This window comes from Neocloeon triangulifer, unplaced genomic scaffold (assembly GCF_031216515.1).
Source record: "Neocloeon triangulifer isolate White Clay Creek 2 clone unplaced genomic scaffold, ASM3121651v1 ptg000012l, whole genome shotgun sequence".
Classification (NCBI taxonomy): Eukaryota; Metazoa; Arthropoda; class Insecta; order Ephemeroptera; family Baetidae; genus Neocloeon; species Neocloeon triangulifer.
Window position 1 is genome coordinate 6,075,253 of NW_026775554.1, and position 27,707 is coordinate 6,102,959.

The 27,707-nt window shown below is 37.5% G+C and overlaps 6 protein-coding genes across 13 annotated transcripts in view; 3 read left to right on the plus strand and 3 right to left on the minus strand.

The window, feature by feature from the left end:
• The window catches only part of LOC132198450 (guanine nucleotide-binding protein G(s) subunit alpha), a 48,335-nt gene extending 46,459 nt beyond the window's left edge, over positions 1 to 1,876 (minus strand). The window contains exons 1-2 of the mRNA XM_059622516.1: positions 1,303 to 1,876; positions 1,023 to 1,095 (exon numbers count right to left, since the gene is read on the minus strand). Coding sequence (XP_059478499.1) covers positions 1,023 to 1,095; positions 1,303 to 1,441 — 212 coding nt within the window. The 5' untranslated portion in view covers positions 1,442 to 1,876. The remainder of the gene's footprint in view (positions 1 to 1,022; positions 1,096 to 1,302) is intronic.
• Positions 1,877 to 2,249: 373 nt separating this feature from the next.
• Positions 2,250 to 3,645, plus strand: LOC132198452 (death-associated protein 1). The gene is made up of 4 exons (XM_059622521.1): positions 2,250 to 2,401; positions 2,465 to 2,538; positions 2,674 to 2,794; positions 3,035 to 3,645. The coding sequence occupies exons 2-4, from the start codon at positions 2,487 to 2,489 to the stop codon at positions 3,186 to 3,188; spliced, it is 327 nt and encodes a 108-aa protein (XP_059478504.1). The 5' UTR covers positions 2,250 to 2,401; positions 2,465 to 2,486; the 3' UTR covers positions 3,189 to 3,645.
• LOC132198451 (coiled-coil domain-containing protein 103) lies at positions 3,039 to 4,531 on the minus strand. 3 transcript variants are annotated; one of them, XM_059622518.1, is made up of 4 exons: positions 4,330 to 4,531; positions 4,116 to 4,263; positions 3,838 to 4,055; positions 3,039 to 3,784 (listed from the first exon to the last, which is right to left on the minus strand). In XM_059622518.1, the coding sequence occupies exons 1-4, from the start codon at positions 4,473 to 4,475 to the stop codon at positions 3,658 to 3,660; spliced, it is 639 nt and encodes a 212-aa protein (XP_059478501.1). In that variant the 5' UTR covers positions 4,476 to 4,531; the 3' UTR covers positions 3,039 to 3,657. The 3 variants fall into 3 exon arrangements, with proteins under 3 accessions (XP_059478501.1, XP_059478500.1, XP_059478503.1); XM_059622517.1 differs by having other exon boundaries at positions 4,110 to 4,263; XM_059622520.1 differs by having other exon boundaries at positions 3,716 to 3,777; positions 4,110 to 4,263.
• Positions 4,532 to 5,038: 507 nt separating this feature from the next.
• LOC132197975 (protein CASC3) lies at positions 5,039 to 8,375 on the plus strand. The gene is made up of 7 exons (XM_059621620.1): positions 5,039 to 5,171; positions 5,627 to 5,946; positions 6,000 to 6,182; positions 6,237 to 6,757; positions 6,813 to 7,004; positions 7,057 to 7,379; positions 7,430 to 8,375. Exons 1-7 carry the CDS (start codon positions 5,049 to 5,051, stop codon positions 7,721 to 7,723), a joined length of 1,956 nt encoding a protein of 651 aa, XP_059477603.1. The 5' UTR covers positions 5,039 to 5,048; the 3' UTR covers positions 7,724 to 8,375.
• A 67-nt stretch (positions 8,376 to 8,442) lies between these two features.
• LOC132197971 (probable phospholipid-transporting ATPase IIB) lies at positions 8,443 to 14,989 on the minus strand. 2 transcript variants are annotated; one of them, XM_059621611.1, is made up of 17 exons: positions 14,770 to 14,989; positions 13,796 to 14,018; positions 12,319 to 12,463; positions 12,148 to 12,261; positions 11,674 to 12,072; positions 11,388 to 11,576; positions 11,216 to 11,337; positions 10,939 to 11,161; positions 10,642 to 10,887; positions 10,424 to 10,585; positions 10,196 to 10,372; positions 9,973 to 10,143; positions 9,730 to 9,918; positions 9,241 to 9,671; positions 9,004 to 9,170; positions 8,745 to 8,948; positions 8,443 to 8,684 (listed from the first exon to the last, which is right to left on the minus strand). In XM_059621611.1, exons 4-17 carry the CDS (start codon positions 12,211 to 12,213, stop codon positions 8,551 to 8,553), a joined length of 2,880 nt encoding a protein of 959 aa, XP_059477594.1. In that variant the 5' UTR covers positions 12,214 to 12,261; positions 12,319 to 12,463; positions 13,796 to 14,018; positions 14,770 to 14,989; the 3' UTR covers positions 8,443 to 8,550. The 2 variants fall into 2 exon arrangements, with proteins under 2 accessions (XP_059477594.1, XP_059477593.1); XM_059621610.1 differs by lacking the exons at positions 13,796 to 14,018; positions 14,770 to 14,989 and adding an exon at positions 12,727 to 13,033.
• Positions 14,990 to 15,072: 83 nt separating this feature from the next.
• The window catches only part of LOC132197972 (dystrobrevin beta-like), a 34,006-nt gene continuing 21,371 nt past the window's right edge, over positions 15,073 to 27,707 (plus strand). For 4 of the 5 annotated variants that reach the window (XM_059621612.1, XM_059621616.1, XM_059621615.1 and 1 more), the window contains exon 1: positions 15,073 to 15,252. The gene's annotated coding sequence lies outside the window, so the exon portion shown is untranslated. Of the gene's footprint in view, positions 15,253 to 24,934; positions 25,022 to 27,707 lie in introns of those variants that run through there. The other variant, XM_059621613.1, reaches the window with a different exon arrangement.

A 27,707-nucleotide genomic window follows, 5' to 3' on the forward strand; every position in this document is an offset into this window, starting at 1 on the left:
GCAATTTTTGTTGCAAATTAATGCAAATAAAAATGAAAAGTGGCTCCATTAAATTTTACCTCAATTTTTAAATGCAAAAATCATAAAAACAAAACTCACCTACGAAGAAGCAAATTACTCGACAATCAGAGATTTGTTCCTCTATAAACGAACAAAAACGAGTTTGAAAAATAAATACTAAGTAAACAACTTTAAAATTAATGAACATAATTAGTGTTTTTTTTTTATTTATTTTTAATTCCGACTTCAAATCTTTAAGAACAGGAGCAAGGTTTTTCACCACAAATAATATGAATTTTATGGCTTCAAGTTGTATCAATTTTTAAAAAAGAAAGAGGATGCGAATTTGAGCAGAAAATTAAATTGGATTTGATGAAAAGAGTGTAAAGATTCAAACTGATTTTCTCATTTTGTAAAACTAAATTTTTAATCTTTCAAGATAAATGACAATTAAATAATTGAAATAACTGGTTAATGGAGTCGAATTTTAAGAATGGAGATGAAAGCCTAGCAAAATTTCCCTCTTTGTTTTTACAACAAGATAAGTCTGTTTAAAAAAAATTTTTTAATCTAATTTGGAAATTCAACACAACAACGAAAATTAAAAATCTCATCGTATTTGAAATTTCTGGAGACGGGAAAGTCAGTTTGTCGGGGCGAAAGCAAGGTGCGGCCTGCCCTCACCGATGGAGTCGCTCGATCCACCCCTTCCCCGGCGGTGGTGGTGTGCGTTCGCTCGGGCAATTATTATTACGTGTGTGCGCCAACGAGAGGGGCGCACTAAAATCATGATTAAGCCGCGAAACAGAGATAATATTAATAAAACGTAATCGCACTTGACATTCTGCGACAAATGTCAAAAGTCGCGGGCCAACAGCTGATGGGTTTGCGGAGGAGAGACCGTCGGGCAGCGCACCCTTTAAAAATGGAGACGGTGGCGGGGGGTGCGCCCGCCGAGCAACCCTCGGGGGCCAACCGGACGGACCCGGAGAAAAAAAGAGTAAAGAATTAGGCAAACTTACTCTTCGCTGAAGCCATTGACGTGCAAAATCCTCATCTGCTTGACTATTGTGCTCTTCCCAGATTCACCGGCACCTTGAGGGGGAGACACGGTGAATTAAAATAAATCGATAAATGAGCAATCGCAGCTCGCGCGGAGCCGTGCGAAAACGAAAACAATAAATCAAGGCAGGGGGGCATCGGGACATTATTGACGGACCCTTCTGCGGGGGTTCTCAAGGACAATAGGGGAGCACTGGGGATTTTATTTCATTTATTTTTTTTTCGTAACAAGTTATATACCTAATAACAATAGTCTGTGCGTGGCCCTGTAGACCTGCTTGTCCTTCTGGATCTGCTGGTTTATCTTTTTGTTCGCCTCTTTACGTCTTTTGTTTTCTTCTTGGTCCGCTTTTGAGCTCGCACTTCCAAAACAACCCATGACATCAGGCCAGCTCTCCAGGAATATGGTGGCCGGGCAGCACCGAGGGAAGTCAGCTTGCTGCTGCCTCTCGTTCGCCAAAAGGTTCCCTATTTTGTAGCAGCACGGTGAATGAAATCAAAACGGGGCCACGCCACAAATACACTGAAAACGCGCGACCAGCTCTCACGGCTGCATTCAACACAACACCATCACTGCCGCCGCTGCCTGCGTTGGGTGTACCAAACCGAAGATAAACACTATGCGACTACACACTCCTCTTTAATCGGTCACAAGACATAAAGAAGTCCACTTTCCCACACACTGCCGAGAGTACCTGAAAAGAAGGGGAACCCGAAAAAGAGGGGATGGTTGGTGCCTATAGGAGGTGTGGCACTGGGCAAAATCGGTCAGAGCTGCAAATGGGAGCCTCAGAATTCCACTTTCCACTTGCAGAGAGCACCACTGCTCGCGCCAATATCTGTCCTCGAGCTCCCCTGCAACGTGCACCAATCTGCTTCTGGGGATTCGCAATTGCCGCCCTTATGCAACCCGCACGACAATCGACCGATTTGTCGGTGTTTCAGAAATTTCCATAAACCGGTTTATTGATTTGAAAAAATAATGATTAGCAAAAATTAAAAGTATACTAATTTTTCAATAAATTCAAAGAATTATTGAAAATAATTGCCCAAATTGAATTCTGATTTTTTAATATTTGTTGATTTTTTATTTCAATTTTATGTAAAATAAACAACTAATTCAACCGGTTTCAAATTATCCTCTGGAATATTCTAAAACCGAATAATGGACCAATCAAGTCTCTCTCTCACCCTGTAGCAGGCTTGGCAACATTGCAGGTTTAAAAAAGAGACAACAACCTACGCCGCAGCAGAACGCCAGCAACACAGCCTGTGTGTAAAAAGACCGACGTGTTCGATCTGTTCTGTCTTGTGCTTATCAGAGTTTTCCGATACGGAGGTACGCTAGATAAATAATATTTTTGTCAATTCAAACAATAACTGAGGCATCTTCTCAATTCAGATTTAACTGTCGTTCGTAGCAAATGTCGTCGCCGTCGAAGGATTCCGACCTAAAAGGTGGACATCCACCTGCAGGTATGTGTGAATGTTTTGCTTGGTAACACGTCGCTCAATCGTGCATTGCACATAACAATCTCAAGGCTGATCACTGACGATCGACGTGGACTGCATGCGATGGAATTTAACGCTAACATAATCGAATTTTTTCAGTCAAAGTGGGTGGAATGCGAATTACGCAGCACAGACCCCCCAAGGACGCAGCCGAGGGTGCAGCCAAAGAGAAGGATGAAGTCATCGACGACACCACCAATGCTCTTAAAATTTCCACGAGGTACAAAGTCCACCCCAATTGGCCAGCGTGCATGTTTTTTAAGCATTTGATTTCAAACACAATTCCGCAGAAAACCATAAAAAATATTTTAATTTTACCTGAATTTTCCAGAAGATTTACTGGTTCCAAGAACTTTTTCATGTTGAAATCGTGCAACAATACCTCAATTTTAAAGCAATCTTCATAAATTTTTCAGATTGCTCATTATTGAAATTTAACAATGGAAATATTCTTTTGCAGCCCTCCCAAAACAGTGAGTGTGTCTGGAGCGCCTGTGCGAGGCAATGCTGACTTCCCTACCGAGGCAGTGCAATCCTTCCATGACAAACCACAGCCCACCCATGATGCTCGTCCTGCTGCTAGGCCCAACATCATCCACCAGCCAAGGAAGTAGACTAATTGTTGTATTGAATGCTCTATTTTTCGTTGACTCAAATTAATCATGATGTGGACTCGAAGTCTGATCAAACACTGTCTATCAAATTCAAGGGTTTTGGCTGTTGATGAATGAAAATTTTGTCTGTAAAATCTATAGAAGAAAATTTGTAAAGAAATTGAAATTAGCCAACGGGTCAATGTTTTAAAGAAGGAAAAAAGCAGTGCAAATCAATAATTCTGCCCTGATTTTCAGCAATTTTTCTAACATATAATTTGGTACTTACTGAGCCAATCAGGAACTTAATTGGGTTTATTTTTGTTTATTACTTAAAAGTCTAATTCTGCAATTCCATTTATATGTATATTGAATTCAATTTTCTTGCATTTTGAAGTCGATCCATTCCTATCCATTCAATTAAGACTGCTTCTCAAAAGTTTATGAAGATTAAATAATAAACTGCTGTGAGTGGAAATATGTGACCTTATTATTTCAGAACTCCAAATGAATACTTAACTCTGCGGACATCTTCCTTGTCAAGGGTAATGCTATCTAACAGAGTCTTGAAAAAATCTATTTCTTTGGTACTCATAAACATCAAGTTTAACTGAAATCTGTAATTTTAATATTTAATATTTAAATTTGTTCAGAATAATTTAATTTAAACCTGTTAGATTTTGTCAGTATTTTCAGTAAACTCAGCAGCCATTCTTCTTCCTTTGGATCATACCGCAAAATTCTAGTCAAATCTCCAAGCATACCAACAGGAACTTCTCTCTGCATAAAATAATCCAAATCTTCTAACGACAGTTTTCTTATTAGATCGTATTTTTTCTCGTCATCCAACTTGATCCAGTAAGTAGAAAATTCAGCTGCCGTTGAAACCTATTAAATAATGAGCTTGCTGAAGTTTCAATAAATTAAAATTATTGTTGCGACCTGCACCTTGTTGATCTTAACCTCTGACTCCTCATCAAAGTTGCTGATACTACTTGCAACTTCTGCTCTGAAATTTGTCCTTCCAACTTTATGCTGCAACTCGGCCAACTCTTTTTTTGTGAGAGGTTTCAAATGTGCTGCCTTTACAATGTCACTAGAAGAAAATTAATTAACTGTAGCAAAATCCCTATTATCTTTAGATGCTGTTTAATTAAAAAACCTGAATTCTTCATAGCTCTTTGCCGACGTTATAGCCCTCAGTTTGGCATCATTCTCCAACCAGTATTTTTCGTGCGCTTTGATTTTCTGCTCCCAATTTTGTTGTAGGTTCTTGAGTTCAGTTTCATTAATAATAATTTCTGCCATGGCTCGAGAGCGGTTTTCACATTATTTTGAAGCCATATTTTAAAAAGGCAGTAAGGTACTCGGTAAACTGAAAATAAGCGGTTGCCATGGTAACAATCAAAAAGTAATTATGTATTGTGGTTCATGATATTATATGGTTGGGAAAACTGCGTCACACTTTTGCAGATCTTGTTTTTTTTCCATATCTACGACTTGTAATGAGGTTTCTCGATTTTTTAAATAAAGGAAATATTAATTAATTAAATATCTTTAGTTCGATTTAAGCTATAAATAAACGACATGAAGCAAGTTGCCATTTACAGCATGAAGAATTAATTTAATTACACGGCGGCATGGGCGTGAGGGGAAACGAAACTTGCGCGCCAAGTGGTGTTTTTTAGCTTTGCCAACCTAACAATATTCCAATTTTGGGAATCAACAGCATCTCTGTAGACTTTGAAGCAACATTCCTTAAAAATGAACAGTAATTATAATTTTTATAAAAATTTTGTATGTGAAAAAAATGAAAAATATCTAATGGCGTTCAAATGATTTTATAGTTTGCCCTTCAATGTAAGATTTTTAAGATTTATCATGTTGGCTGCACTGCTGACAAAAATGTCGGACACCAATAAAAACGAAAATGAAAATCCTCCCGAAAATGAGGAAACTGTGAAGCCTTCAGAGGAACTGGACACCCCAAAGGCACCCGAAATGGTAAATGAATATTTAATTTTAGACTTGACATAATCAAGGGCCGTTTAAAAGGTGTTCTTCAATATTTTCGGTGAGACATTCCATTGGGTGTTCCTTTCACGTCATAACTTGTATGGTCAATGTCCTTTTTTTGCGGATATCCAGCACTTTCTTATTTGCTCTCGTTGACACAATTTTGAAATATGGAATTAGGTTCGTCTCATATGTTTTTCAATACTTGCCAAAATTTAAGGGGGAATTATATTTTTTAGCGCATGGGTGTGTATATTACGCGCATGCCTGTGCAAATGCCGGGTCACATGTACATAATAATTTGTATAATGTAATTAATGCATACGTTCATTGCCCTATTGTGTTAGCCTTTTTAATTCACGTTCAATCAGATAAAGTTACACTTATATGTTAGTATGATAAAAGTAACGGCACAGACTGATCTATAGCGGTTTCAATTCTAGGACCATGACACTTCTGCCACAACCACAAAAACCGAGTCGGATTACGAAAGCGCCGATTCTGAGGAAGAAACTGAAGACCGGCTGCGCAAAAGAGACAATGAGGATGGTACCGAGGAGGAAGGAGACGAAGAAGAAGGCACTGCCGACGAGGAGGAACTCTATGGAGACAAACGAGAGGAAGGCGACGGAGAGGAAGAAAGTGGGTCTGCAAAAGAGAAAAAGTTGGATGACGATGAGGATCGGAGGAATCCGCAGTACATTCCTAAAAAGGGCACCTTTTATGAGCATGATGACAGAGGGGCAGACGAGCCTGATGAAGAGTACACAATTTATTCTCATAAATGAACCCTTTTTTTCTTAATAATTTTTTTAGAGCTGAATCAAAGGAGGAGAAACCCAAAAAGGCGTGGAAGGAGAGCGCTGACAGATGGTCTCATGACAAATTTAACGAGGCTGACCAAGCACCCAAATCTAGGGACGAGCTAGTAACTTCGTACGGATATGACATTAGAAGTGAAGAAGGCCCTCCAAGAGCAAGAAGGAGAAGACGTTACGGGTAAGTTGATAAACAATGCAAATAAGTTTTTCATGAAAAATATAAAATGCGTAGACGAGGGCCAAACAAGTATGATCGTAATTGGGAGGATGAGAATGCCTATTCAAAACCCAGCCGTGGGGGAGCAGTTGTTGGCCGAGGTGGCGGCCCCCGGAGGCAATCTGATGGAGGCAGGTTGAGTGAGAGGTCTGAGGGAACAGAGGAAATTCAAGTAGATAGTGAGAAGCAGTTCCCTTCCCTGCCACCCAAAAGAAACAGCGACGGTCCTCGTGGCAGGAAAGGTGCTCCAGGAAAGGAAAGGGAAGTTGTGTTGGAAGAAGAGTCACCTCCGAAACCAACCAATCAGCCAACAAAGAGTGGACGCGGCCGTGGTGTTGGCCCGTCAGGAAGGATAATCCGAGGATCAGGAAGGATTATTGAAGGTCGAGGTAGGGGTGGACGAGGAGGTGGTCGACCCAGAGATTTTGCCGACGAAGGAGATAAGACAACCCACTTAGAAAACAACATCAAAAATCTTTCCCTCAAAGATTCTGGCTCAGAGCAATTTCCAAGTAGAGACTTTCGAAGGCAACAAAGTAACATTTTCTTTCCAGGAATTTTTTAGAATACTCAATTTTCTTTTTCTGTCAGAACCTAAAGGCGAACCTTTTAATCAAGCACCGCCTTCTGAGAGACGCCAAGCCAATGTTCCTCCTAGGATGCAGCAAGAAGGTTCCGGGAACAGACCGAAGAGGTATTCCTCACAGAGACAACGATCTCTTCCAGAAAGCAGTGCCTCTTATGATCAACCACCTCCTGCTTCTGGTCCATATTACGAACAAGGTTTGCTATTGATATCTTCATATTTAAAGTATTTTAATACTAAATCTCTCAGGATTCCAACAACATCAATTATATCCTGAAGCTGCAGTTGGTCAGCCTCAGCCTGTGGCAGCCCCTCTGCCAAACGCTGTTCCTGTGAGCTCGGCAACTCAAATTTTACCCCCTGGAACCAACTTCACTCCGAGCTATCCCTCACCTACTCAGGCTGCTGCATTCATAGCTCCTGCTCAGCCTCCTACAAGAATTTTCCCTGCTGGTCCTCAACCAACACCTCCGTTTATGGCGCCGCCAAATCCTAATATGTTGAATTACGTCCAACCTCCAGCCACTCAGTTTCCTGCTGCTTTTCCTCCATTCCCAAGTTTCCCAGCTGTGGTGGGTTTTCTTAAATTTGTAAGTGTTTTTAATAAAATCTGAATTTACAGCCTCCTGCAACTCCTCCTCAACCTCCAGCAGAAATGTATGTGCCTACTGGAATCACATATTACAGCACTCAGAATCAGGTTCCCCGTCCAACACCGTTGAAGCGGCCTAAAGCAGCAATACCTATAGTTCCACCACCGTCTGTGGACGATAAACAGCAGGATAACCAAGAAGAAGATCAGGTAGAAGGCTCTGAAAAAGTGAATGAAAAGGAGGAGAATGATGGAACGACTGAAATCGTCCAAAAGGTCGAAGAAGTAAAGCAGGAAGTTCATCCCACGGAAATTTCAGCTTAGGATTATTATACTATAATTTAAACAATTTATCCAATGTACTGCTAATCCTAGTAATTAAACAATTTATTAAATTTTGTAATTCTTTCTATAGAACACAAGGTGGGTTTGATGTTATTATTTTTCTATCTCAAGCAGGTGGTATTTTCATTTTTATTCTTGGACAAGGAGTTTTGCAGTTGTGGGCCGGGCCTCCAGCTCAAATTTATTAATCCTCATACCTACGAACTTATGAATCTTTTCCCCCCGACTTTTTACTTTCAAAACGTAGAAATAAATGAACAAATGCTTTTGAATTAAGGATAATTTGTGGCTTATTGGCTAATAAAAATATACCATTTTCACTCTACAGAAAACCATAAGTGTCAAATTTGACATTTAAATATTAATTGTTGATGCCGTTTTGAATTCAAGTATGTGTCTATTGTCGCATGTACAATTCAGTATCGATATATTTGCAATAATTTTTTTTACCCTGTGACTGTAACACAAGTAGCTGTTGTGTAATTACTTAAGGTAACTTATATTTTTCATTTGCTTGCAGGGTGGAAAACTGCATTATTTATTTATCATTTATTAAACTGTAACAGTTACTAGGCTACTCATGATTTGACTATCCGGATTATCAAAAATTAAATTTTACAAAAAGATGCAATACAGAAATTTTATTTCAATATTTTTACCCGAAATTATGAGTGGATAATTGAATAATAGCAAATTCATGGAAGAATTATTATCTGTTTATTGTGTGATTAAAATAAGTCAATTTGCTTGCAAATACACTTTGGTAAGATTAAAAGATAACATTAATCAGATCATTTAAGCTGTGATTACGAAAGCTTTGAATATATTGGCGGTGAGAATTTACGTCGGAGGAATTTCAAAATATAAAGTGGCAGGCAGGTGACAAGAGTGATGACAGTCACTTTCCACAAGAATTGGGGAGTTTGAATGAATTCGGAGTCTGAAAATGAAGATCGTTAAATGACAATAAAAAATCTTTATGTAAAAAAAAATGTCTTACCAAAATATCCCCTCAGTAATATTAGTGACAGGATATAAATGGCCAAACTCACAAGTTCAGCCAACACCATCAGATAGTGCCATGTGCGGACAGTGAGGGCAACCATGGTGAGCTCTGTCAATACCAAAGCAGTGAAACTAATTGCTACGATGTGGATGTAGTCATCTTCAAAGAGAATGAATGCCCCGTACATAATAATTCCACCTAACACAAATATTTAAGCACATCTCAACTTTTCAACAGTATTTATAAGAAGTACCTTGGAATATACTGATTAAGACCCAGCTAAAGAATGTTTTGAAGGAGAGGGACCTGCCTTTGCTTAACTCTTTATACAGCTCAGGGTACGTCAGAGCAATTTTTGAGGAAACATCTTTGTCAAGAACAAGCGAAAACACGGGGAACATTGTGTACACAGTTGCATATCTAAAAAAAAAGGTATTGAATTTAAGTCTTGCTCCTTGTTTATATTTATATTACTAGTAAAATTACATACCCGACCATAAGGAATCCTTGGTACAGTGCTACAGAGGAGAAGTAGAAGACAGAACTGAAAACAGCTTGCATTGTGGAGATGATGAGGCCTCGGTGAATGACAAACTGGCTTAGTGCAGCTGATCGTTTGTAACTGCGTCTTCCGTGCACCAACAATAACCTTTGTAAATACGAAAATTGTGGAATAGAAAAGTCGGCAGCCAGCGAGGCTTGTCTTCCTTCGCGCCCTTCGATTCCAACTCCAGCGTCAGCAGCTTGAATCATACTGACGTCATTGCCACCATCGCCGACAGCAAGTGTTCGCTTTCCAGTGTGCTCTTGAATCAAATTGACAACTTGCGCTTTTTGGGTTGGTGAGCAACGGCAGCAGATCACAGCAGGAGAACTACAAGCCACTTCCATGAACTCATGCTGGTAATATTGCAGACAGACCTATTGAAAATAGCATCAGTAATCCAGATAGAAATGAGGCTTCGAATAATTATCTTACTTCCAAGGAATCACCGGAGATGACAAGTGCACTGTCTTGTTTCTTTCTAAATGCATTTAGCTCCAAATGAGCTTCTGTTCTGTTGGTTACATTTCTGAATACATGAAGACCTTGAGTTCGAGAAACCAATCTCGAACTTTTGGCAATGCAAGTTGCCGTCTCGAGCTTATCTCCAGTCAACATCCAAATCTGTTTAAAACAAAATTTTTAAACTAAGGCTTTATTTGAAGCTCAATGTCTTACCTTGATCCCTGCATTTCTGAGCAATTCCAGAGTTGGTCTCACTGCATCCTGCAATCTGTCCTCCACACCAGTGACACACAGAAGCTCCATCTCCCTTTCTATTGTTTCAACAACAGCAGCAACTCGAACCACTCTTTCTGACACACTCATCCTAGCGGCATTGTAACGAGCCTTTAAATTTGTTTTTTAATAATCACAAACATTATTTGTACTAAAAACTAACTTCAAAATCAAAATACTGCTCCTCCGACAGTGATTTCTTTGCCACAACTAAAGTCCGCAAACCCTCTCGAGCCATGTTTCCACACTCTTCTTCAAGCCAGTCGTTGTACTGAACAATACCAGACATGACCATGTCAGCACCTTTGAGATAAAAAGTAATCTCCCCTGTAGACTCCTCCTATATAATTTTTTTGAGATATTGTATAAGGACTAAATTGACAAAGTATACCTTCACAATTACGCCCATCCTCTTGGTCTCCGAAGTGAACGGAAAGATTTGCAAAATGGTATAATTGAGGACAGAGCCGTTGGGAGTTCTCAGTTGCATTGTAGTAAGATCTCTGTGGATCAAGGCCAGACCCGACTCTTCAGTCCATTTCACAAGTGCCACCTATATATAAGGATCCAGCTATTATTTAAAATAAGCACAAATTTTAAAATACTAACCTCATCTGGGCTCGATGCCTGATAAATGACTTCTTGGCTGGAATGTTGGTCAGCCTCAGCTTCATCACTGCCGTTTTCGGACCTGTCGCTGGTCTCATAGGTGGGAGTAACGTTGTGACACAACGCAAGTGCCTTCACAGCTTCCAAGACCCTGCTCAATTCAGACCTTCGCATCTTGCCAGAACTCACACCCCTCATTTCACTCTGCTGTTGCTTGGCAAAGGCTTTCCGTAAATGCAAAACAATCTGTGAAAGTGATGTTTAAGTATAATCGATTACTCTGCTAGTTCTCCTTGCCTCCTCAAACGTTTCTGTGCCATAAGACACTGTTCCTAAATGCAGCTTTTTGAAGATCATCTCGTTCTGAGTCAAAGTGCCCGTTTTGTCTGATAGCAAGTACGAAACTCTGCCAAGCTCTTCGGGAATGGTGGTGGAACGAACCACAGTTCCCGGAATTGCTGGGTCTCTCTGCATTGCCCAAGAGTAAAAGGCTTTTCCCATATCAAGATTCACTCTCAAACTAGAAGAAATACACAAAATGTATTTACAAATTTAGATGTAGTATTATAATTACCTGATTGGAATGATGTAAGAGAAAAGCAGAACAAATCTGAAAGTGTACCTATACCAAGGCCCATTGAAACCTTTCAGACACATCATGACTAGAGCCAGGGTGATCACAGCGCAAAACAAAACCTATATTTTAGGATTTCAGGAGATTTATTACCAATGAAAAAACCTCGAACCTTGGTGATTTGATTAACTTCCATATCTAACTGTCCAACTTTGGACCTTGGGGATGAATTGTTCATTACGCTCCTTGTTTCAGAACCAGTGTAGATGACAAGTCCCAGAGCAGTGCCCGAGGCAACAACACAGTTTGCCCATAGAGTATTTTCAACATCCAATGATTCTTCAGATGGCACGCCATCATGCTAATAAAATACAGAAAAATTTTTAAATGAAAATAAATAAGTGTAAATTGCAATTTATAAATGAAAAAAGTGTCAAAATAAATTTCTTGCGTCTTACTCTTGTGTAAGTGCCTATAAAGCTGTGAATGTCCTTCTGAGGCTTCTCAGCATACAGGGTGGCATGGATATCAAACAAGTCCTTGTCGTGGGCAAGTTTCTGTGTGCCTGGGACTGCCAGTCGAAGCTTCCAGTCAGTTTCTCCATCTAGCTGGTCTGTGCGGACAAAACAGGCGCCGGACCGTTCAGTTGTTCTCATCAACACCATATCGGCGGGCACTCTTTGGTTTTTCTCCACTATTATTAGATCTCCGACTTTGATTTTAGAGGATGGAATCGACTCTTTGGAGCCATCGCTCAGCAGTCTGATGTACCGCTGGCAGTTGACCTCTTTGTCTCGCTGGTGCCTTCTAATGTCATCCACTGCCTCTCGACAGATGGTCACAGTGAGGACAAAAGTCTGCAAAAAAATGTGTAAGAAATTTTAATATTTTTATTAACTTCTTGTTATTATTGTTTTCAGTTTTATACTTACAAGAGGTCCCCAATATGTGTAAAGATAGCCAATTCTGATATCAGGAATGAACTGGCTTGTTGCCATTACAAGGAAGTACAAATTCAGGAAGAATTTAAATTGTTGAAACAATACCTAAAATTAATTAAGCATTAGTACAATAAATATAATATTTTATGTGCAAGGCTTTACCAATGGTAAGAAGGTTATCACATTGTACTTTTGGTTTCTGATGACATTGGCAGGGTATTTTTCCGCTGCCAATCTGCCAATGGTAATGATCCGTGACTTCAATTCCTTTTGACGCCAGCATCGGCTCCACAGCCACTGGCAACACCTGCAATAGATAAAAGCAAAATAATTATGAGAAAAAATTGTATGCAAATTGGGAAAGATGAGATTTTTTTGTGGTATAAAACTAATTCCAGCGTACATTTTTCCTGCTTCTATTTGCGACGGAGGTACTGTTGCTGAGGCAGCGCCCCCGTTATATGCATCGCAAACTTTTAAAATGTCACGCCATTCAAGAGCCAAATTACACCGCTCGTGGTTAGCAAAACACGGACTGGGTTATTTTTAACCCGCCTGCTGCCCTTATACCTTGAGCACATATCGTTCCTCTGCTTGTTTATCAGTGGAGTGTCTTCAGCCTGCATGATGTGCGGAGCGTCTGACGCCACCGAAGACAATGTCTGAATCGACTCGGTTCGCGTTTCGACAAAACTCATCTCGATCGCGGAAGGCGAATAATTTTCTTGGCGTGGGAAAACAATTTTCGTATCGTTGGGGGTGCCTTCAAAAGGTTAATTAATTGCGAACCATTGTTCAAAAAAATTTCACTCCGTTCTCCTTTTTGGTCAGCTGAACTGAATAACAGGACTACACCGGAGAAAGGTCATTCGCAGGGGTACCAACTTCTGAGAATTTAACACTGATAAATTTTAACACCAACCATAAAATAAAGTGCAATACAATAGTTCAAACAAAAGGGTAAAATTCTTTAAACCCATTGTTTTTTTACTTATTTTATCAAATTCTTTCCCACTCTATAAGTTCTAAAATATTTTATAGTTTGTTCTTTATCTAAATAGATAATTAATTTTAAAATTGCGAAAGTTCCAAACTGTGCCTCTTGAATACATAATTGTTTTTTGCATGATACGATCATATTAAATTAATATTTTTGTTTTTTTGAAACTCACCCGAACCGAAATACTTGACAGGAACAGAATTTCCCACAAGATGAGTTTTTACGTTGCTCTGAAATAAAAATCTGAGACTCCGAATTGAAAATACGATAATCAGCCATTTCCATGCTAAGAGAAGTATACTGGCGTCTGTTGCGCCTTGCCTCAACTGATCGATGAGGAAACCAGCCAAACCGCTTATCTTATCTAGTTTTGATCCATGAGTCAATTATAAAAACGAAGCCCCAGACATTTTCATTATACTACACAGCTCATGTTACATACTCATTAATATTTGTGAAAAAAGGCAAATTAATTATAAAAAATATAAAATTTTTATAAGGAAAAAAAATTGGAATAACTATTAAATTGTGCAATTTTCAATTTCACAATAAACTTAATTTTTCTCAGTTGGCTTCTTTTTTTTAAATACACTACTGATTTTTAAATGAAAATATCGAATAGAAAATAATTAAACTGACCCGCAAAGGAAACACTGAAGAATCTTCAGAAAGGAACTACTTGATCGACTTCTTCTACTTCTCCGAAACGTTGCCACCGAGGGGCCGTTAATCTCAAAATTTTGTTCGTTTGGGTGTAAAAGGTATTCAGTCTCATCGCTGTCGATTTCGTGATCGCTGCCAGTAAGTTCAAGAGGCACACCTCTTCCAAGAAGCTCTCGTGCCGCCGCACAGGTCTATAACCCTGAGGAAATTAAATTTCAATTAATTCATAGCTTCAGATTACATCCCTATTTGTTTAGTGTTGAATTTAAAACATTTAAAAAACTGTGAACTAATTTTATGTTGTGTGCATATTAAATGTAGAAATTTGAAAACAATGATGACAAAAAAAATCATTAAATGTTATCATTATCATTCGTCATTATTGGTTCTCATTCACACAAAATTTATGAAAGAAATTTTAGAAACTTTCAAACGTTTATACAAATTACATAACATTTTTTGAATTTCTGATTTTTTTCTTTTTGTAAATTTGTTGATGTATAAACTAGTGGCGGAATCAGACGTCTAACCTGCTTTAATACATAATTTATAATGACACTTTTCAAACCTGTTTCAAACTATGTTCATGGTTATCTAAAAAGATAGTGCGATGATAATGTCGCATGATGTTTATAGCAATATTTTATATTATTTGAAGAATTATTAGGCATATACATAATTATATATTTTAAATTGTTTTAATCGCTCATTCTTAGAAGAATTAATTTATTTCTTAAATTAATATGAACACAAAAATTTACCTTGTATACATACACAAACCTTTCACATAAACTTGATGATATAATGTAAAATAAATTAATAAAAAATTTCAGAGGTTACAACAATGTAAACCAGAAATTCCACGCTTAAGTTAATACATAATTGGGAAAACCGACACTGGCGTGTCATGCCGCAAATTGACAAAAATAAATCCTCTCCGAAATACTCACACCACCGCGATTCATGACTCGGTTTACTCGCGTTGCGCGGCTCTTGCGTTTATCAAGATCTGTTTCAGCTGTCAAAAGGTCACTCAACGGTAGGGGCGCGCACCCCTGCGTACGTGTGCACGTCCTTAATTAAATGTGACATTCCACAAGTCCTCCGTCCTTTTGTTTACATCAGTCGGCAGTTTGAAATCGAAAAGAAAAGGACACTTTTTCAGGTTGGCGATTCGGAGAAGAGCGCCTCTGGTGGCGAAACAGCCGAACCAATCACTGGCTCGTACGGCAGAACCATCTGGTGGCAGGCTAGGCAGGTCTCAACAGGACGAGACACGACGAAACTGAAAAGTGACTGGTTTCAGCTGCTCTGCAGCGTTGTCGAAAAAGAAGTGCCAAGTGTTTGTTTATCTTCGTGCGTGCAGTTGTGCGAAGGACGTAAAAGGAAATTTCCACTTTTTCGCAGGCGACTCGTGTCAGGAATCTCTTCAGGTGAGTCTTGATCTTTTCGCACTCGCCGCCTTCCTCATCTCGTTTTCTCGCCTCCGCGCTCTGCCTCGAAGCCAATCGATTTTCGCGTTCGCAGCAGCAAAGCACGGCGTTGTTATTTTGACAAGTCGCACGCACATATGAGTCAGGTGTGTCCGCGAGTTTGCCAATTTCGCGGTTTCACTTTCGCCGGCCTTGCGAGCAAAGACGTCTGGGGCCGCGGACGAACACCTTTCAGGAATGAGAATGATGTCATCCTCAGAAGGAAAAAAAGAAAGAAAATTTGCATTTTTTTTTGCTTAAATGGAAACTTTTGAATGAATTTTCCGCTTAAAATTTGGCCTCATTTGGCCTTCTTATAATTAATAAATCTGCAATTTTTAAATTAAAATTGTTATGAGGACAAACAATAAATTTATGTACAGTGTTTTATTGTTATAGTAAAATGGGGGAAAGAATTGATTAAAAAATTTGGATTCTCTATTTCTCATTAACATATCCTATGTAACCTATTTATTAAAATTAATTTGATAGTTTTTCATACATTTTTTTAAAGCTTTCAATACAAGAGAATAATAACTAAAAAAAAAAAATGTAAAAGAAATTTCTCAAAGTAATTATAAAATAAATCAGCTATCTTGGATGACAAAATTAAGCTACTCTACTCCCATGATTTTATGACTAAATTTTCTTTATTAAATTGTGCAAACTCTTAAATAAAAATATTATTATGTAGCATCCTAATTTTTTTGCTAAATTTTTTTCAGATTAAACTTTTAATTTCAAGTGAAATTATCAATAATTTATATTCTTGCGTTGATGAAGTTGTAGCCTTAAAATAATTGGAAATCTGCCTAATTTTACGGAATAATAATTCATTAAATTTATTTAAAAACTATTGTCAAACCAAACAGAATAGGATTTTGGTTGATACCAAAACAGAAAAAAAATATGAATTTTAAATTAAATTTTTTAGTATAAATTAGACATGCATGGATTAAAGATTAAAGAACTTTGTTGTTCTGAAATTGAAATTCTGATGTAAAATATGAAAAGTTTTTTTTTATTTGAACTGTCATGACCTGCCATAAATTGTCACTGTGAGCATCTCCGTGCGAGCTTATAATTTCAATTCGCGGAATGCAATTATTTCAGGCAGTTGACAAAATTCTAGATGCAATTTGGGAGTTATTGCACTCGTGAATTATTGATGGAAATGATTTTGAGTGTCAAAACAATGGAGAAGCGATACGCCCTCGTGAGCTGCATGATTCATGAGTCCCTATATCGCGTCTCGAAGACGCCAAATTGAATTGTTTTCCTTTCAGCACCTCCCTAGGCCAAATCGTGTTGGGAGGGCCTGTTCTCTGCACGCGTACAAAATAAACAGAGCACACGCCCCAGTTGTCGAATCAGGCGCATTTACGCCTCCGAGTGAGTGTCTCGAAGGGAGGAGAAAAAATAGAGTGGAGGACACTGATTTTGGCCAAATCAGATTCAAAACATAAGCGAAGGAAGATTTTATAATAATTTATTTTATTTATAGTCATTTCATTATAATAATTTGAAAAGTTTGGAAAAAATTAATGAAGAATGTTAAAAAAAAAATGTAAATTATTGATTACTAATTTTAAGGTATTTCAAAATTATTTTTTATCTTTTCTCCTACTAAATTGTCTTAAAAAATTTTTTCACTTTTTTTGCAATTTTTTTATATCTTTAATTATTTTATTTCTCTTTCCTTCCCCTTTTTTTCACTTTCACTTTTTTCTCCCTCCTGCTTCAAGAGTGAACGTTTGCAGGGGTCGCATGCAAATTTCACGTGTCATGCTCTTGAGTTGCTGCGTCGGATTGGCATTTGAATATTTAATTGGCGTGGTCTATGTGTGTCGCGCACCCCCGGTGCCTGAAACCTGATACGAGGTCTCTCTCGCGCTTTTGAAACTCGAAGACACGCGGCTGACAAAGTATTAAATAACGCAAGCGCCTGTAAACAGAGGTTACTCACAGTTGCGCTGCTTTGTTCAGATTGCCGACGTTTTTTAGATAACGAAAGAATATTTAGAAAATTTTGGCGAAAACAGAAATTTTCCAAGGAAAAGAATAATCAATTCTGGATGAAAAAATTACAATAGTAAAACTGTTATTGAATTATTGATTCATCAATTGATACCTCCAAGTGTTTCCAAACGATCCACTCGCTGACTCTATTATGTGGTCACATAATATGACGGGCCTATTTAATTTTGATATTTAGCCTTGAGACACCTTGGGATAGATAATCTGTCAAAACCAGATTTGACTGGTTGTTCTGAAGTTCCTAAACCTCTAACAATACTTTGTAGAAATTTGGCGGAAAATAATTGATCCAACATAAATGAATGTTTTTTCTATTAAAATTTGTAAAAAAAGATTATAATATTGACAGTTTTAAATTTTGGCTATAATTTCTATTCTATCATAGGCTAATTGTAAGATGCTTAGCCTTTATTAAAATTTCAATTATTTTAGGCTTATTATTCAAGTATTAATTAATATTTTCAAACAGGAAGCATATGTCATCCGACTAAATATTTATTTAATTTTGTGGCGAAATTTGGCTTACTTTAAACATATTTGATCACCTTTGAAGTTTGGGATTATTCATTATAAAATCTTGGGATCAAGTTAAAAATATCTTAAATAGATTTATTTTGTGCTTACAAATTCCTAATGAAAGAAAACTAATCTTTTATTAAGAGAAAAAAATCTAATTCTTGTTAATTAAAAAATCAATTATTTCAATAATAATGGGATAAAGATTTATGAAGTGATTTTTTTCTGCATCTCGTTTCTGGTTTATAAGTTTTGTATTTTGCGTTCCATTTGTTTTATCAATCCTTTCTCAAATTAGCCATCACTCCTTTGATTTTCGTTTTTGGGTCGGAATTTTCTTCGTTATTATTTTCACAAGCCCCGGATGAGAATTAGCTTTCTCCATTTCCCGCATGCTTCCTTTGAAAATGATCACAGTTGGACTGAAAAACCTGTTTATCAGCAAATATTTGTTTGCGCTCGCGAGACATAATCGATACTCTGGTCGCGGATTTGGCTTCCGAAATAATAGAGCGGCGCAAACCGTGCAAACTTTTCCGCCCCGCTTCTCATTTTGAGATTTTACCCGCTGCACGTTATTATTTGTGTTTTCGCGCTCGCAATCTATGTCTATTTTCACAGCGTGGTGATGGTTTGTTATTTTGTTTGTGTGTTCCCCGGCGGGGGCTCTCGATGAGGCGCCACTCCGGCGCTAATAATATTTTGCTGTGACGTGTCTGTCTTCTTTACTCACCGGGACAGCCGCACCTAACGAGTCGCACCCGGTGGCCGCCGATTTTGTTTTTCGTCTAGACGTTGTCTGATTGCAAATTGGTGCGTCGAGCGCGAACAACTTTTTGGACGACCCAATGTACTCTGTGTTGCCTTTCAAGTTTAATTTTCCTCAACGTTAATTTGATCAGACAACCTTCCAAAGCGTTATGCAACCATTTTTATTTTTAATTCAAGATCTTCTCTTCAAATTTTAACTCAATTTTCTTCTTATTCAAGTTATCAGTTTTTTACATAATTTTAAAAATTGAAAACCTATTCAGAAGAAAATTTTGTAAATTTAATAACGACTCCTTGTCAGTGATTAAAGGTTATAATTTGTATTTAAAAGAAATTGAATTAAATTCACGAGTTCCAAGCAGTGTCCAAGAATCAACAATAATTTGGCAGAAAAATATGCACAAAATGTTAGTGAAGGTCAACCTGAGACTCTCAGCCTCAAGTGTCTGTAATGAAATTATGTAGGTGTTTTCACAAGTAAGAATTGCTGAAAATAAAAATTTATTCCTGTTTTCGGAGAATAAATACAATAGATTAAAATTGTGACAATTGGCGATTAAAATAGTTTTTCTTGCTCAATTTAAGAATTGCTTGTTAAGTTTCGTTCTGAAAGTTTTTAAAGCAAACAATGAATTTTGCTTAGCATTGACTATTCCTAAATTTGGATTCTAATTAATGCATTTATAACCAACACGACATTCCAAAAACTGACAATAATATTAGTGGCCACTCCCTCAGGTGCAAACGTTGCTGTTTCCAGCAGTCGGCGAAAAATGAAATATTTCCGCTCATTTTGTTAATACGTCACAATATTTCATTCAAATCAAAATGCAATGAGAGGGCCGCAGACACGCGAGCTTTTAATTAATTGCTCATTAATTCGGTCTGCGTGTTTGATTTTGCAAGCATCCTGCCCAAACTCGGACATTTTTGCAGTTTGTTGTGCCACGGCCGTCAACAATCCACCGGCGATAAACATAAATAAATACGACGGCGCTCACTCGCTCTTGATCGTTCTAATGTGTACTGCGTGTGTCTGCTATAGTGAAGTGCATTTTCTGTTTGCTCGGAGCAAATCTCTGACTGTGGATGAAACTTTGAAAAGCGGCTGAGAGGGCCTGAAACGGTAAATAGATATCATCCAGCCCGACTTTTATTCTGACAGGGCGGACAAACTTTTCATTCAAGCGTCGGAAAGATAAAAAGTTGCTCCATGCGGGAAAAAGGGAAAAAATGAACTCTGAGGGATGTTTAAGAGCAGAAACAAGGATCTGAATTTAACACTTTTAAGTTATAATTTTTTTGTAAGTAAAAAACAAAATGTTTATCTAAAAATGAATCACATGTTTATAACTTTTAAATGATTACACTATTAATATTTTGTCACTTGCCTCTCTTGATAAATTTTTATATTAGTTTCACAATTATATTAATAGATAATTGATATTATATCACACAGGCAATCACTGACCTTAACAAGATGCGTGGATCACGATTTAAAGTAAAGACAGTGTAAGTTACTGTAATTCAATTAACAATAAGAGAAGAAAGAAAAATTACCAGATATTAACAATTTAACAATAAAAATTTTGACAAATAAAAAATTGTGATTGGAATTAATTAGAATGAATAATGTATTATTTATCTATAATGATAGTTCTATTCATTTCTTTTTATCTCTAACAGATTTCTGAATGTAGGGTACCTTAAAATATCAACAAAAAGTTGTGGAAAAATATTACTATTTCCGAACCTTATTGGAGAGGTGCATGGGTTGTCGCACTTTGTCATCGCTGTCCCTTGTTGTATTCCGCACCAGAATCGAAGGCACTTGAAATATTATAAAGCGACTCCCTCCGCTTGAGGGGTGCGGCGGTCGGTCGTATCGAACCCTTTTGAGTTTTATACATTTTGTGCGCGTGGGTCGCCGTCATTCATTACATGCATAAAATTCAATTGAAATTCAATTAAGCACCTCTCCGCCCTCGCAAATATTGATTCGGCCAATCTGCAGACGACACTCTGGATATGCCTGAGTGGCGCCTTTAATTATGCCGCTCGCGCACAAAAGACGATCGCCTGAATCGGCATTATATCCGGAATTTCCTATCGTGTTTCCGCACGAAAGCGCCGATTCAATGCGCATCTGACGCTAATTGGCAATCTTCCAGTTCTACCTGCCGTTTTTTGCACGCCGATTTTACGTCGCTTCATTATTGGAATTCGCACCAAACCTACAGAATTATACGTGAAATCCCCAGGGCCAATTGTCTAGCGAAAGTATTCAATGCATCTTTTCAATTTGTACATTGCGATTGGATTGATCATATCTTTAGAAAGAATGCTCATGTAAGCTAGAAAATTAATTATCTCATGTGCGGGGGCAAAGAATTAAATACAAAACCAAATAAGGAAAATATAAGGATCATACAAAACATTTTATTAAAAAAAAGTAAAAATTTAATTTAAATAATTTTTCATTCATCAACTTCTCTTACTTAGTTTCTCTTAGCTGTAAAGTTAAGAAACAACATCCTATGAAATAATGAAATCTATACCAATTCGAGAGATATCAAATCATATGTAAATTTAATTGATTAATGTATGGTGATTTGAATTTAAAATCGGCTTTTCCTCGATGGGTTTTTGTGAGTTGTTTAATTGAATTAGAATGTGCCGGTTTTGGTATTTTTAAAAGGCAATCAGTCTTTAATCAAAAATTAATTAATCCGTATGTTTTTTAATCACAAACTAATTCATCATTTGTGAAAGTCGTAAAAAAATTGTGCAAGCGATTTAGCCAGCACAAGTGGTCGCTTCAGTTTTAGCACAGCTGCTTTCCAGGCGGCAAAAACATTTTTCAAGTGGTGTGGCTGATAGTGATTGTGATTGATGATTTAGAATAAGGTTCTTTTATTTTGTGCGGTCAGCCGATGCGGAGACTAATTAGTTGGACGATCGATATAGAGGCTGCAGATGAAATTTTGGTGATTGCTCCTCTTCGTGGGTGCGTCTTTGAGTTCGCACTGTGTATCTCGAAAATCAATAAAAGCACGGTGGGCAGCAGGCTGTCCCGAGTGGAATTCGCTCAGACAGACACACCCCAGAGTATAAATATTTGCAGCTTTGCAAAACACAAACGGCCGCTTGACAAGCACAAATGAGCTAAATGTCTGACCGGCGACCCTCAGGAAATTCGGCGGTGCGGCCAAATGAAATGGAAATAGGCGTGGAATTTGCACTCGTGGCTAATTCTGCGTCATCCCAAGAGGCATTGGAATAATATATTAGTGCGCATACCATTTTCTTTTTTGTTCCTTTGTTATAAAAAAAAAGATTGTAAAAATATATCGTAAAGAGCTGGGTGATTTTTGTTTTCAAAATACTGTTTGGATTTTAACTTTCAACTGATAAGTGAAACGAATTTTCTTATAATTAAATAAAAATTTAATTATTTTATTTCTTTAAAAATCATTAATAAAAAAATAAATAATGTAAGACTTTTCAAGCAAGCAGCTGGGTCTATGTGTGAAAACAATGAATTCTTTAACAGCAATCCGCTTGTGAGGAGTGAGGAGTCATTCCAATTTTTACATGACACTATCAGCTATTTAAGATAATAATTGATTTTGCTTTTTGTAAGGGAAAACAAAAAAAGTACATATTTTGAGAGCAAAATTAACCTTTACACAATGACTCACCCCAGCAATGGAACTTATATTAAAATCAATTGATTATTAAAATTTAGCTAGAATTGGGTTTATTAAATGATTTTTTTCCTTTCAAATAAACGAGTCCCTAGCCAAATGTTCATATTGATCCAGTAATACAATCTACATAATTTCTATCTCTTGCGCGCGTTCCCTGTTTTTTCTTTATTCATTGTTATAAATTATCCCTTCTTCGGGAAAGATGAGACTCCAAAGATATTGAATTTCGTTCTTCAATATCCCGGAGAGCAATAAAATAATCTTGTTTGAATGAAAAACAGCAAATATGATAATGAGCGAAGCCGCCCGGAGGCGCCTCCGACCCTAATCTAATAAGTTTATTGCCGCCATAAACCAAATTTATGGGATTTCTCGTAAATTTCCGAATTCGTCTGCGGACACGTGCGGAATTGAATCTTTTTCTCGAGTCTCCGCACAAGGAGGCGAAAATATCATTTGGAAGCGCGGTGTGCTCCTGACGTTGCAAAACAGCTTTCCAGTTTTCCGACGGCTTGACAGCAGCAAGCACGGTGGCGGAAAATGAGGCATCGATGTGCCCTTTCTTTCTCTCTCTCTCTCTCTCTCTCTCTCTCTTGCGGCGCCATTGCCGTGGTGATAAATTTTTTGCCGAAAGCACTTTTGGTTTTGTTGCTGTTTATAGGCCGGAGCAGCGCGCGCTCTTCATAAATTATTCAGTCCAACGCTTGCTGCCGCACAACTTACACTTTTGTGCCACCGACGATCGAGTTTTTGAATTTCCAATACCGTTCTTTATGATTTGCAAGAGCTCAATCCTTTTCCTTTCATTTCCTTCATTGCGAATGTATGATACAGTCTGTCCTTCTACTAACCACGTTTATTGAGATTTACATGTTTAAAAAAAGACAAATAATAAATGAGTCCTAGAAATTCTGCAGCTATAAAAAGCCTTTCTGATAAAATATACTCATTCCCCTCCTCTCCCTTTGTTTATTATACACCATTAATATTAATTTGTAATATCCCTAAGATTTATCTTGATTATTATTATTATTCTAGTTTCATTGATCGAAATCAAATTGTTACAACATGTATAAAATTGACATTGAAAAAACAATTTTAACTGCACTGTCTGATACATCATTTAACTAGACCGATATGAATGGCCAAAATTAAATCATATTAATTACTGTTGTTGATTACTTGCACCATCAGCTGATGGTATAATTAATTTGCGGGCCCGTCCCGCAGATTTAAATTGAATGGTAACACTCGAGGTGGATTCATTGCCCTGGAAATTTCATTTCTGCGTTTTAAATTAAAAAGCACGAAGTGTGCGTTAATTTGCGGGCCCGTCCCGCAGATTTAAATTGAATGGTAACACTCGAGGTGGATTTCATGAAAAATTGAAACCGGGCGAACCTCGTTGCAAAGAAAAAATGAAAAAATAAAGGACAACTGACCCCAAAGGCGACCTGCGGTCTGCTGGTACTTTAAAACCTAGGATTTCTTGTGTCCGACTAAAACTAAGTGGGAGGAATTAATAAAAAAGTAAAAATAAAATGGGAGAATTTTAATTTTAATAAACAAAAATTGCAGAAATTAATTAAGCAAAAGAGTTAGTCAACAGCTTCATACTGTGATTTTGGCAGAAATTTATGTATTTGTTTAGCAACTCACTTGGAAAACATCTCATAACTCACCCCGCAGTCCCAAAATGAGAGTTAATTCTGCTCTATATTTACAAACGCTCATCACTATGCAAACATTCATTTACAAGGAAAGGGTGGGCAGAGAGCACTTTTGGCGAAACCGCACCACCAAAGGTCAGAGGTCGGCCGTTTGTTCCCTGCGTTAATAACAGGATGGACGCCCCCCACGCACCTTACTGATCTTGCGCGGGCTTCTTTCGGATGTTGTGGTGAACAAAAGGTGAGAGGGCGACGCGCGAAATGGCACAGGGCTCGCACATTTCTTTATCTGTAGCGGGTGCAAATTGGCACGCGTTGTTATTATCTTGGAACAATGACAACGATGTGTGTTAGAAAAAAAAAGAAAAGAGGCTAAATTATTACAAAATGAGAAATATAGTCGCAGGGTTTAAATGAACACGGATTTTTTTTATCAAGAACTGTCAAAAAAATTGAGTATAAAATTAGGTGATTAAATGTCTTGGATTTGAAATGATATGAAATGAATTTTTTGATAAATATAATTTCAACTCAAGTTTTTGGGAATGTTTTGTACCAGCCAGAGATTGAAGGAAGAAGTCAAGTCCTTTTAAAAAAACGGTGGTCTTTATAAAATCTCGAGACTTAAAAAAATTAATTAATCCTAATTATTCTCAAATCCAACTTTAAGAAGGACAAAAGTTTCTAAAATTTTCAGCATCATTTTAAGTAACAAAAAAATGAAGTTCTTAAAGTTTTTTTTTATATTTTTTTGCCAACTCGTAAACTTTTCTTTACATTCAAGTTTTACTTTCACCCTTCCACGCCTTTTAGAGCATACGCTGCAATATAAAGCTTTTTTCGCTGTTGTCGCGCGGGCTGGGCAGGTCTGAAGCGACGGCGCATGGATGTGTGGCGGCGGCGGCGGCGCCTCGGGAAGAGCTCCTGCCGCTGCATCCCATCAGTCGCTCCTCAGCAGGCGTCGGCGGAGTGAGTCTTCTGCGTGCAGAACGAGGCAGGCCGGCTCCTCAAGTGCCACTTCACCTTGTGAGTTGCTTTCTGGACCCACAATTTAGCGCATGCATGCTGAACGAGCAAATTTGCCCACCCTTTGAAATTTTTCCCCGAGAGAGGAAAAGAACCAGAGATTTCGGTGCTCTGGAGGAAAAGCAGAGAATGAAAGCCAGAGATAAGAAAGAAAAGGGCGGGAGCGGCGGACCGACGTCTTCCTCTTGTTCGCTCGATTTTCCGACAGTCAACCTTTCTGAGCTCAGCACATCTCTCTCTTTCTTTGTTGGCATTGTTTGGCCACTTTCAATAGGAGGTTCCAAAATAGAAATTGAAAAGCAGCAGAAAGCTTTCTCGAAAATAGAGATGGTCAAGAATTGCATTTTTTATTAATTTTTTTTTTTTGGGATGAACGGGGACAGTAAGAATCTCAATTCTCTCAACTAAAGCTTATAAATATTGGTAAACATTTAATATATTAAAAAAGTAGAGTTTGTATTTATAAACATGTATCTGAAGTCCGAAGTCAAATTTAATGCATTGATAAAAAAAATCAATTCAATTATGAAAATGGTACAACCTGCAATAAAAATTTTTATTCATCAAGTAAAGTCAACTAATCTTACAATTATTCTAAAAAAAAATATTACATTGTTTCGGAGTGTTTCTTATTTTATTTCCACATGAAACGAACTAAATTATCAAAAAATTAAACATTTATTATATGTGAATGTGAAATTTTGATCCTTACTTTTTAGTTTGATTTCTCATGAGGGTTAATACTTTTAATTTAAACCCTTTTTAAAACTTTTCACATATTGAATCATTAATTAAGCAGCGCAGGAAAGCAAACTTTTTAAGGGTCGCTGCTACAAATGAAAGGCGGGGAAAATGCAAATTATGAGCAATTATACTTCGCGCCAAAGCTTTTTACTTGCAGTCGTACGCAGCAAAAGTTTGCGTCAAGAACACGCGTGGCTTTTTGGTGCGTGGAAACTCTTTTTAAAATTAAACACCGTGAATAATTTACAACGCGCCGGGTCCTTATCGCCAAATTAAAACGATAAAACTTGCGCAAGGAGGCGTTTTCGCGAGCAAAAATAAATGCCGGTCTTTGTGCCCTGGAATGGGTGTAATGATCGATAATGGCAAGACGCGCGTAATGGGGCAATTTCAATGCCCTGTGCGGCGAAAAGCGCCTCAATATTTCAGGTAGACGGGCACCTTATTATAATAAATTCTCATTGTGCAAACTGCGCCATTGTAATATATTTTGGCGGAAAAAAATAATGATTTCTTAGAAACGGCGTAAAGTATGAGTAGGAGGAAGGAAAAAAACTAATTGAATAAAATTACTTTCGGGACAAACGCTAATTAAAATATAACAAGTCAGCAATTATTAATTAAAAATAATTAATAGTATTTATTTAATAACTACTTAGAAATTTTAGGTTGAAATTAATATAATATATTGTGTTATTTAAGAACTACCAATTTTTTTTAGAATAGTGAATTTCATTTTAAACTTTTTATGATTTTTAGTTTGCACATTTATGAATATTTCTTGAAGATCAAGGTTCAATCAGACTGTCTACCATGAATTATTTCCACTCTTTTTCATCAGCCCGGCATTGGCGGGCTCGTTTCTCTTCACTTGGGAGTTCAGTTTTTCAGCTCCCATCTCGGCAAGGCAATTTTTCCACTCGTCTGTCGGGCTGCTTTCAATTTTTCATGCACCTCTGTGGAAGAATCGGCCGACCGTTCGCTCTTATTTCTGCGCAGGTAGAGAGAAAGAGCGACTTCCTCTCTCTCAAAAGACGCTCGCCAACCACCCGACTTTAGATTTGGCAGCGCCAATCGCTAAAAAGTTTCATGCGGTCCTGCCTCGTCGCAGAAAGATATTGCCGCGATCAAATATTTATCAACTTTCTCGTTCCTAAAAGGTTGGCTTTTCCTTTTGGTGCCACCAACGGCGATGCGATATTAGTCTTAGGTGATATACCAACTGTTTCGGTCAAATCGTAAAAACAAAATCGAACTCCACATTTGAGAGATTTCCAAAATTTGTATTTCGCATGAATGTCTAATTAATTTATTTGAAATCAAAACGAACAAAGACAATGGTGTAAAGCTTCTCTCCATTTCTCCAATTTTTGCAGTTTTTCGTTTCATTTGTATAACTTTTTGAATATTGATGGATCTCGATTTGGGCTAGATTGCCTTATGGTGCACCAATAAACTTCACTTGCTACTTATCAAGCTCAGGAGATATTTCAATGAATGAAAATTTAAAATTAAATTTAAAAAAGGTCAAATTTTAATTAATTTAAAATAACTTCCAGGTTTTATTTTTTCCTGCTCTCACACACTTTCTTTCCATCTTTGTGAAATTCAACACACACGTTTGTAAATTTTATTTAACTAAAACAAATTCTGCCCGAGGCGAATGACAAGTGTGGTTTTCATGCTTGTTGCTCCTCATCAGACATATTTTTTTTTTTGCGGTTTTTGTTTTAGAAAAAAAGAAATGTGCACACGCACGCACTCCCTCACTGCTGCATATCACAGCTTTTTACCACTTCTCCCTCCAGCTAACAAGTCTCAAAAGTTATTCAGCACCGATTTTCTGCATTGTGGACACCAAGAGAAGTTTTTTAAATTTCCTTGTCTCCCGGAGGAGGATTTTGTCATATTAAAAATAATACCCAAACCTTACAAGAAATGT

What these genes read in the sequence shown, in the direction of transcription:
- LOC132198451 (XM_059622517.1), bottom strand. Translation starts at nt 4,475, where the DNA reads ATGGCAGAAATTATTATTAATGAAACTGAACTCAAGAACCTACAACAA. An exon ending in TTAAGATCAACAAGGTGCAG is followed by an intron (nt 4,056 to 4,109) that starts GTCGCAACAATA and finishes ATTATTTAATAG; the next exon opens with GTTTCAACGGCAGCTGAATT. An exon ending in ATACTGACAAAATCTAACAG is followed by an intron (nt 3,785 to 3,837) that starts GTTTAAATTAAA and finishes TTAAAATTACAG; the next exon opens with ATTTCAGTTAAACTTGATGT.
- LOC132198452 (XM_059622521.1), top strand. Translation starts at nt 2,487, where the DNA reads ATGTCGTCGCCGTCGAAGGATTCCGACCTAAAAGGTGGACATCCACCT. An exon ending in AGGTGGACATCCACCTGCAG is followed by an intron (nt 2,539 to 2,673) that starts GTATGTGTGAAT and finishes GAATTTTTTCAG; the next exon opens with TCAAAGTGGGTGGAATGCGA. An exon ending in GCTCTTAAAATTTCCACGAG is followed by an intron (nt 2,795 to 3,034) that starts GTACAAAGTCCA and finishes ATTCTTTTGCAG; the next exon opens with CCCTCCCAAAACAGTGAGTG.
- LOC132197971 (XM_059621610.1), bottom strand. Translation starts at nt 12,854, where the DNA reads ATGAGTTTTGTCGAAACGCGAACCGAGTCGATTCAGACATTGTCTTCG. An exon ending in AAGTTAATCAAATCACCAAG is followed by an intron (nt 11,338 to 11,387) that starts GTTCGAGGTTTT and finishes CCTAAAATATAG; the next exon opens with GTTTTGTTTTGCGCTGTGAT. An exon ending in GGATGGGCGTAATTGTGAAG is followed by an intron (nt 10,373 to 10,423) that starts GTATACTTTGTC and finishes AAAATTATATAG; the next exon opens with GAGGAGTCTACAGGGGAGAT.
- LOC132197975 (XM_059621620.1), top strand. Translation starts at nt 5,049, where the DNA reads ATGTTGGCTGCACTGCTGACAAAAATGTCGGACACCAATAAAAACGAA. An exon ending in AGAAGGAGAAGACGTTACGG is followed by an intron (nt 6,183 to 6,236) that starts GTAAGTTGATAA and finishes TAAAATGCGTAG; the next exon opens with ACGAGGGCCAAACAAGTATG. An exon ending in TGGTCCATATTACGAACAAG is followed by an intron (nt 7,005 to 7,056) that starts GTTTGCTATTGA and finishes TAAATCTCTCAG; the next exon opens with GATTCCAACAACATCAATTA.